The sequence below is a fragment of the Plasmodium inui genome (assembly GCF_000524495.1).
Source record: "Plasmodium inui San Antonio 1 unplaced genomic scaffold supercont1.148, whole genome shotgun sequence".
NCBI lineage: Eukaryota > Apicomplexa > Aconoidasida > Haemosporida > Plasmodiidae > Plasmodium > Plasmodium inui.
In genome coordinates, this window is record NW_008481982.1 from 3713 (window position 1) to 13167 (window position 9455).

The window sequence follows — 9455 nt, forward strand, 5'->3', positions numbered from 1 at the left end:
TTCCGTACCCAATAAAAAAAGAGCGAAACCGCAACAGCCGTAAAATCCAAACCCTAAACCCTGAAAACCTGAACCATGAAGTCAACACCCCAAATCCTGAATTCCGAAAACTAAAGGACCAACCCTAAACCCTGAAGACTAAACTTGAACCCTAAGCCGTAACACCTGAAAGCTGAGACCAAAGACTAAACCCAAAAACCTACATCTAGACCCTAAAGCCTAAAACATGATGAAGCCCCTAAAACCTGAAGAATAGTCCCTGACTCCTGGACCGTAACCCTAACCCGTAACCCCTAAACCATGGAAGGGGGAACTAATCCATAAGCCATAAGCCCCAAGCAATCAATCATAAGAAAAAACGCATAAGACCTACCCCCCTAACGCGTAAACCGTAAGAACTGAACCATCCTCCACTAAACAGTGACCACTGGACCTTGAAGATCAAAACCAGAGTCCCGCACGCCCGATGCCTCTGGACCTAAGCCGTAAAAGTGAGACTGAACAAGATATCTAGGAAGTGACAACTGGACCCTGAAACCGAAGACCGGAAGCTAAGACCTGAAAACTAAAAAATAATCACTAACCACTAAAACTGGACCCTAAACAGTAGCTCCTAAAACCGGATCCCTCAGTCCTAAAAACTAAAACCTGACACCAATCCCCTAAACACTGAACCTAAACAATGAAAACTAACCCTCGCACCTACCCCATGAAAACTGTCCCCTGACCACTGAAACCCTAAATCCTAAGAATGAATCCATAAACATAGACCCAGAATCCTGGAGATAAACCTGTACGCCTAAACCCTAAACCTAAAACTAAATCTAAACCCTGACGCCTAGACCCTAAACCCTAAACTTTGAAACCTTTCCCCTGACCCCTAAACCCCTGAACCCTAAACCCTGAACCTAAACCCTAAACCTTAAACTTCAACACTAACCCCTAAACCCCGACCCCTAACCACCGTTTCGCTCAGGCTCCCCCCTGAGACGCCACGTCCCATTACCTCCCCCCCCCGGGTCTCCGGAATTAGGTTGGGCCAGGAGTCGGGCCCTCTCTGGAGTTCCTTTGTCCTTGGGGCTTCTCACACCCCCTTCCATCCCCCTGCGGTCCTGTGTGGCCCCCAGAAGCCACGTGAGGTAGGACCCCTGCGATTCCCGCTCTGCTCTGGCTTGATGACTTCCCCTCTCCCCTAGGGGTTGGCCGCTCCCTGTGTTTCATACTGTTGATCGTTTTCAGATACTCGATCTGCCATTCCTCGCGTCTTGCCCGTTGGTGTTTCCTGATGGCTTGTGATACGACCTACACGATCTTTTTAGCTGGCCACGCATCGTCCCCTCCCCCTCGTTTTTGATTCATATCCACCTTCCTCGCAAAGTTGTTGTCTGACCTGAGCCGACGGCGTTTGAATGCTACCGTCTTAACCATCCCTTTCTTCACTTCCGTCCTGACTTCCACTCGTCATTTCGAGCTTCGGACATTATATTTTCCTATAGCTGACTTGTGCCGCTGGGAATTCCACAGGGACCTTACGTCTCCTCCTTGAGGGCTTCAAATAGATACGATACAAACCATACGCGCTTGCTATTAATGAGAGCCCCACGGCTACGGTACCCCCGATGGTTCCCCCCAGACTGCTGGTTTGCTCCAACTCCCCTTGGGTGTCCTGGAAGGGGGTGCTTGTTTCTGTCGGCTGCTGTTGCAACATGGTGTTTGTTTCACTTCGGACCCCTTCAGTGCCTAAAGCTTCCCCTATTTGCCCTTTGTCAGTCCCTAATTTCGCCTGTAATCCTACGGTTTGGCTGTTTTGCCTCCTTCTCGAACCGTTACTTTGACTAACCAACGATGGAGGTGTGGGGAGCCCCGTGGGGGCATCCTTGTCATTCTTCTGCAGGTTGTTGGCTTTATGGGCGGATGGATGACCTCCCGGTGCATCATAATCTCCTGACGGCCCTGTTTTGACTTGTTCTTCAATCGCAGCCTCGTTCTGAACCGACCCCGCACCGGTCCCTTGATTCAGGCTTGCTGCTTTTTGGATGTCCTTTTGCTGGGCCGATGTCTTCGACCCCCCCGTCTCCCCCTCCTGGACTTGCGGTTCCGAAGAGATTTGGCCTACCTTTACGTAGCCGTTGGCCCCTTCGGCTACGCTTCTCAAACAGAGACGTTGACTTGGGTCTTTAGTAGGACAGTATATTCCTTCTGGTGCCAGTTGAAACATCTGCTCGTTAAATATCTCATCTAATCCTGTCATTGGACACGAAGGACATATTTCCCTCATCTGGTTGGCCACTGCTAAAACAATACTCAGAACGTACATGCGACAATCCTCGAAGTTTGTGTTAGCCTGACACAGTTCCTGGGGGCCTAATGTTATCTTCTCCGATACCCATTTCCATCGTCTTGGTTGCTGAGAGACTTTAAGTAAGTTGAGCTTCAACTGTTCACACTTCTTATAGGCTCCGGAGTCGGTGTTTACTATTCTTATATCCCGCCCCCATAACCAGTACATTATACAACCAACTAAAAACAACATCCTCTGACATTCCGCTGAATCTTGACATCTTATGATTGCGTTTTGACTGACGAAACCTCTCCATAAATCCCAGTCGGCTTCGCCTAAATACTGATCCTCTTCTGTGTTCATGGATCTCCCTTTAGCTGAGTTTATACACCTAGACACTATACTATGCAATAAATCCTCCCATTCTAGTGGTCCTTCGTTATTTTCTGATTTGAACTTCTTCATGTCCACTCCATCCTTTAATTCCATATAATTTCTTACTAAGTCGCTCCACCTGTTTAACCAGCTACTGACCCCCCTCACCCCTCTTGTGCTCCTGTGGCTTTTGAAGCTAAGGTCATAACAATATCTAGTTGCTGCGTCGGGGGTGCACTGTTGTCCGCCTAATGGAACTTTGCTCTTCCATCCTTTCCATCCTATTAACTCGAGTTTGTTATTCGTCATTTGGACTCTGCTGAGTCACGAGTCTATGTCGTTGTTTTAGTTGGCTCAGTGATTTGAACTACTCGGGCTGCTTCTCCTTCGGCGTCCAAACCTGTTCCTTCTTCTGAGCCTTGAGCTCCTTCACCTTGGGTGGATTGTTCGGGTGCCTCCTAATGAATATTACTGGGGCTCTCACGAGGTACAGACTTATGCTCACCTGGGGTCTACTCGTTTAGTCCGGCTTAAAGGCGACCTATCTTTGATACTGTCCCCCCTCCTTTACGTAGCGCTCAACTGGCCCGTCTTTGGTGGTCCATCCGAGTTTTTGAACCGCCTGGTGCTGTTTGCTCATCCCTTGGGATTATTCCTACGCTCTTACTTATCTCTGTTCGGGCCGGGTCCCTTCCCCGACTCTCTACTCTCTCCGTCTGGATGTTCATGCTCGTCCTACCTCACTCCCTAATACCTCCTCCTTGCTTCGCCTTAGGAACTGCTCACTTGCCCCTTCGTTGCTATTCGGTCCCCCCGCCTTCTGTTCCTTCTCTCCAATGCTCCCCATTCCTCGGTGGTGATATCTTCCACTTGTCCTCCTCTCTCCCATAAAGACGTGTGGCTCGTTATCCGCCCATTTTCGCCCAGGTGCGTATCTACGAGATTACTCCTCCTGTTGTCACGATCTCTCTTCGTCGTCCAGTCGCTCTCAACTCTTTTCCCTACTGCCTCTTGTATCCATCTGTGGACTGACTCCCCCATGATTTGCTACTTGTCCCCACTCTTTCGGTGTGGGGGATCTCGCGCAGATATGACGTTAACTTCTGACTGTTTGGCAGTTCTCAGGATACCAACCCCCTCAGAAACTTTTGCGCTAGGGTGCCGGACCATGACGTGCTGACGTGCCGACTTCGGGGACTTCACTCCTGTAGTATCCGCCGCTTTCTTCCTACGCGGCCCATGAAGGGGGGATTCTTCATTAGCACCCGCTTATTGCCTGGTTCTGAGTGAGAACCGTGTTCCTTTTGAGCTGAACTACGACCCCTCCGTGTGGTGTTGACAGCAGCTTGTCACTCTGCTTTCTGTTATTTAATCAATGAGAACATTCACCGTAGCTCTCCGATTCCCTCTATTCAGTTCAGAGCCTCAGGCTTCTGCTCTTCTGTCTGAGGGTGCCCTTTCATATTGGTTTGACGGCGATAATTTTGACCTATACTGCCTGTTGTTGGATTGAGTCTTCCGCCTGCCTCTAAACTGCCTAGATGATCCTGCCGCTCCTTGCTCTTGAGGGCTCCCGTCATTCGATTGGTCTGGAACCTCCCCTAGGTTGTCCTTCTTGTGGGATCCCCGGGGGGGGAGCACTGGGATATTAATCATGCTGGCTCTTATACCTCATCATGCTTTGTAATCCCTCGGTTATTATCTTCTCCGTGTCGGCTCACTTCTTCTGCTCTGAGGGGACGGGTAGGTATGATGCTCTCACGGGTGGTTCGACGACTTAGTCTTTTCGATGTTATGTTTCTGACTCGATCCTAAACTCGTTACCCCTCACTCGCAATCCTCTGTCTCTCGTATTCTCCTTCTCCTCCTTTACTGACTTCTGGTTCTTTCATTGGTCCTCTGTAGTCGCTATCTGGAGCCCCTTCCTACTCCCCTGCTTGTTTCGGTTCTGAGCCCTGAGTCTTTTCCTCAACGGACCCAGGAAACTTCTACCTTTTCACGTCCTTCGATAGCTCCTACTTCCTTGGAGTGTCCCTGCTACTGTACTGATCTATATCTGCGATGCTTCCTATTAAGCGCCTCGCCGAAATCTGTTCATTTTTACGGGAGTGCTTGGGTCATGCCAACGCTCTGGAGGAGTCGCCTGGGAGGATTGACTCTTCCTCCTGTTGTCTAGAAAAGCTGCAGTTGCCCACGGCTGAAGGATTTTTGCAGATATTCTCAGGGGGGGGATTCCTGAAACTTGGCCTGTTCCTCAGCCCAGGGGCAGGTGCCTGGAACTCCGACTTTTGTTACTGGAAGGAACGAAATATTCTCTAGACTTTCCTGCTCTTTTCGCCTGAGTTTCTCCAAAAGTTTCGGCGTTCTGATGAGTCAGATCCTTCATATTCTGTCCCTCATCATAACTTAGCTTCCTTGTTGGAGTAGGGATATGTTGCCGTGTTGTCCTCTATGTCGCCTCTCTGGCCCCTTGAGGGTTTGTTTGTATATCAGGGGAAGTGGCTCCACTGAGACTCTCCGGGAGGATGATTATTGCTTCTGGCTCATTTGTCTGTGGGTAGTTCCTTTTCATTCCCTTGGAATCTGGCTCAGACATCTTGCTGGGAGGTTCATTGGCACTTCCTTCCCTCTGGCCGGAACTTGAGTTTCCCTTTGTTGTTAGATCCTCTGTTCCTTTGGTTCTTTTTATCTTGATTTTGCCTCCTGGCGAGGGAACCTCACTCTACCCCTGACTTGACTGTGTTGTCCTTTCTCGCTAGTGAGGTGGCGTTGGTGGATTTTAGAGACGCCCCTTCGCATCTATTATTCGTCCCCTAAATTGGGACTTGACCTGGCTTCCTGTTGCGTGGCTTGTTCAGCTGCTTAGATCTTTCGGGATTTTTACTGGTTTCAGTTTCGATATCCCTGGGCCCACTTGGGTCCCTATTTTGTGGTTTCAGGTAACAATATCCCCCTCATTTCGTCTATCTTCTTTTGACGTATCTCCTTTCTTCCTTGGGCGCCTTTTCCTTCGCCACTAACGCGCTCTGCTGAGCCTGGGAGGATTAACTTGATTTGGTTTCCCCTTTCATTTCCTCTGTAGGGCACCCTTTACCTTAGCTATTCCCCCGTCAGGGGTGGATTGTGCTTGTAGGGGGTACTTCCTTTGGTCTCACGTTATCGTGACCCCCCTTTCATTGATTGGGCTGGAGAGGGAGTTGTTTCTGTCTGTTTCCAAGCCTGCTTTGTTAGTTTCGGTTTCTTGTTATCTCTTAATATTCTTCCTTCTCCCCCTCCGAGCCCGTTGAAGTCGTCGAATATTTCAGAGGGGGCCCCGATGCGGTTTATCTCTTTCCCAGCTGATCTTTCCAAACTGGGAGATGTCTTCTGCTGTGATAGGTAGGGAGACATATTTGTTTGTTGGTACGTTGACTTGGGTGCTCCCTCCCTGGAACTCATACTTCCCTTGATTCCTGCTTGTTACTTTCTCTTAATTGTATCTTCTAGTTTTTTAGTGATTACGTACTCGGGTTCAGAATATGGGACCTATATTAATTGAGAAGATGGTTCTCCAGTTAGTGGCCCATCTGATACTTTTCCTGTTTTGTATTTTTTTATGGGGGCTTCCCCCAGTTTCCTTCTTGGGGGGTTGAGTTGTCGATTTTTTGGGTCGGAGTTGTCTTGTTTTTTCGTTTGATTGAGTTGGGACGTGATTAGATCGTTCTTGAGTGCTTAGGAAGCCTTCTAGTTTCATTTATCTTTGGGGCTTTTTTTCTTTTTGGCGAGAGATATTAAAAATCTATGAAGGACGACTGAGCTGTTGGAGATTGTACTCTTTCTTCTATCCTTAAGCCTCTATTGTGGTGAGGATTTATTACTCTGGTTATTTGGTACACGGGTTGTTGGAATTCTGTCACTTTTAGGGACTTATTGGGAGTATGGATCTTCTTCGGTTAATGTGTTTCTTGTGCTGCTGGCAGGGGCTTCACTGACGGGAGGCGCTGTGCATCCTGTTTATCTGTTGACTTATTATTACTCCTCTGTCATTTCATGATAGTATTGGGATTCGGCCTGTTGTGGCTGACAGTTAAAGTTCTGCTTCAGGAGTCTTGGACTTTTTGGGATCAGCCCTCACATCCTCTGGAGCTTCCGATTTTGGAGGGATCTGATTTGGTGGTAATGCCTGGGTTGTCGGTTCAGTTACAGGGAATCCGGCAGCAGGATGCCGCTGACATTTTCATCCCCTTAGTCTTGAACTCACTCGGGAATTTTGTGCATTGGATTGGACGCTCTTCTCTTTTATTCTTGGGTGTTGCCTTTGATTGGGTGCCTTGTTGAGGCGTTTGTGGTCACAGAGTTGGTAGAATCTGATTTGGCTTTGGGTGATTGGGCAGAGGAAGTTCTAGACGGCTTGTTGGAGTTCCACCTGGACTCTAGAATTTTCCAGTTGGTCTTTTCTTCGTAGTAGCATTAATCCTTAGCTGGTTGGTTTTGGTGTAGTTTCTTCGGGGATTTGGCTCGTTGTTAGGGGTGGTCGGGAACTTGAATTTTGGGTTCTTATAATTAACTGAAATGTTAGCTGGGTAGACGACAAAATAACTCGGAGAATATTGTTCTCTGCTCGGACTTTTACTAGTATGATCTTTAATTCTGCTGAGGCCATTTGTTGTACTGAATTTACCCGAAATGAGAAGTTGTGTTTCTCTTGACGGAAATTTGCATGGCGATTTTGGGACGTATTGGACCAGATAAAAAAAAATGATTATTTTAATTCAGGCTTATTTTTCTGAAAGACATAATTCCTGGACTTACTTGATTTTCTCGGATATTCTAACTTTCAGTGATAACTTTTCTGTGAAGTCTTCCAGTCAATTTTCCTTTTTGTCGGTTCCATTCAGTGTTTTTGCTATTAGGCGTTCTTGTGATGTGACGGTTATTAGATTTTGATTGGATATTAAGATTAGGTCCTTATTTGGCAGTCATGGTTACTCGTCTTTTGTCATTTAGAATGACTCACATAGACAGAAAATAATTCCTCCGGAGCATAGAGATATTAAGCCGGCTCTGGGGTGAGGAAGTGGCGTATATGTGAGATTTGGTCAGATTATTTTTAGAGTTCATGAGTGTTCCTCTCCTGTTGTTAGTGTCCATAGACTGAGAAAGGGATTTGTCTACTCCCCTATTCCTGACGGAGAGATGGTTTAATGATTGCTCCGACTTTGGGTCCAAAAGAGAGACTTTGGCATGATTAAAATTATTAAACCAACTTTTTGTCTCTCATATTCATCTTCAGTTTGGGATTCAGAAATATTATATATAGGGGTATTTTTACGATTTGCTCCAGAGAGCCTGTTTGTTGTTCTTTGGTGTTAGTTACTCCAGTCTAAGGCTGTTTCGAGTTGTCCCTTCTTCTTTGATTTGCTGAGGAAGCTGGGGTTCTGCTGTATTTCGATTATCCAGTCTGGAGATTTTTAACGTAATTTTTTTTGTCAATATGTTCCCTTTCTGCTTTAGTGTAGTCAATCATCCTAGTCAACTTAAAGGCGAAAATCCTGCTCCGGATGCGGTGTTAGTGATCCGGTAATCTTTACTTGTGGTTTTAGAAATGTGTGTCGAGCCTGGAAAAATAATTTTGTTAGCTAAATATACAATAGGACGGGAGATTTGTAAGCTCTTCTCGTTTTCTGGTTAAAGAGAACTAAAGATACGTTTCAGACATTGTCCATTAATGGATAAAGACTTATTCATTGCATTACTTAAGTTTTCTTTAAAGAAAACATAAAAGGAACAACATTGTTGCCCTGAAAATCTCTCAATACATTGATTTTCTAAAGAAGGATTTGTTTTAAGTAATTATAGAGGGAGAATGAGTCCTGAAAACTTGAATTGTATAGTGGCATACTGTGTTGGTGATTTCCTGTTATTGGATTTTTGAATAGTTAGAAACAATGATCCGGAAGCTTTTTCCTTCCTGAGGGTATCCTCTGCCCTTCCTGTTTTTTTGTTTGAGAGAGGACATGGCTTTAATATTAAACACGGGTTGATCATCCTATGGTCAAGTTTTTGTTATAAGGGGGTGCATAAATTACAGACTTTATGGGACTCTATGAATTCCACATAAATCACCATCATTAGATTTAGAATTTCTGGAATTTAGTTTTCTATCTGACCCTCCTTTCTTTAGATATTCAACTGGAGTCATCCGGAGGCAAATTCCTCGTCAGTTTTCTTGTTCGATGGTGTGTTCCTTGGGGTGGCAGCAGGTTGGACAAGATTGTTAAAACATTGTTGTTTGACAGGTCCTTTAGACATCACCTATAATGAGGTTATTGATTTGTTATACCCAGAGACTCCTTTTTTCAAATAAACATCGATAAATAAGGTAGACCTGATCCAGAGTAAGAACAAAATAAGTAAGTTTGAGAGGCTCGGGATTACTCCTTTAAGAGATTTTTAGCTCATATATCTTCCTAGTAGAAACATATAAGAAGCGACAACGAGAATTTTAACTAAGCAGGAGCGAAAAAGGAATCTCCTTTATTTAAGGCCAGGGGAGGTTGCTGCTTGGCGTTCATGGGTTCGAGTATGTTTTCTGGTTTTTTTGTCATATTTACTTGAGCATCCATCATCTAGAGCAGAAGGGGATTCAGTGAGAAAACCCATAGTATCTTATTGTAACTCCCTGGGGAGACATAACTATACATACAAGAGGGTTCCTATCTGCTCGAGGATGGTTTTAAATATATAATTGAGGTGGGATTCGTTATTTTATTATGAACTTCCTTAAAATACGTTGAAGCCCTTTAATTCACTTCCAAAT

At 45.8% G+C, this 9455-nt stretch overlaps 3 protein-coding genes across 3 annotated transcripts; all 3 read right to left on the reverse strand.

Moving 5' to 3' along the window:
• Window positions 1-1480: 1480 nt before the first annotated feature.
• On the reverse strand, window positions 1481-3503 carry C922_05715 (hypothetical protein; the record flags this gene model as incomplete). Its single annotated transcript, XM_008821286.1, has 3 exons — window positions 1481-2870; window positions 3028-3161; window positions 3396-3503. The coding sequence occupies 3 exons, from the start codon at window positions 3501-3503 to the stop codon at window positions 1481-1483; spliced, it is 1632 nt and encodes a 543-aa protein (XP_008819508.1).
• A 578-nt stretch (window positions 3504-4081) lies between these two features.
• On the reverse strand, window positions 4082-4312 carry C922_05716 (hypothetical protein; the record flags this gene model as incomplete). Its single annotated transcript, XM_008821287.1, has 1 exon — window positions 4082-4312. One exon carries the CDS (start codon window positions 4310-4312, stop codon window positions 4082-4084), a length of 231 nt encoding a protein of 76 aa, XP_008819509.1.
• Window positions 4313-7112: 2800 nt separating this feature from the next.
• C922_05717 (hypothetical protein) lies at window positions 7113-7298 on the reverse strand (the record flags this gene model as incomplete). Its single annotated transcript, XM_008821288.1, has 1 exon — window positions 7113-7298. The coding sequence occupies one exon, from the start codon at window positions 7296-7298 to the stop codon at window positions 7113-7115; it is 186 nt and encodes a 61-aa protein (XP_008819510.1).
• Between the last annotated feature and the right edge of the window lie 2157 nt (window positions 7299-9455).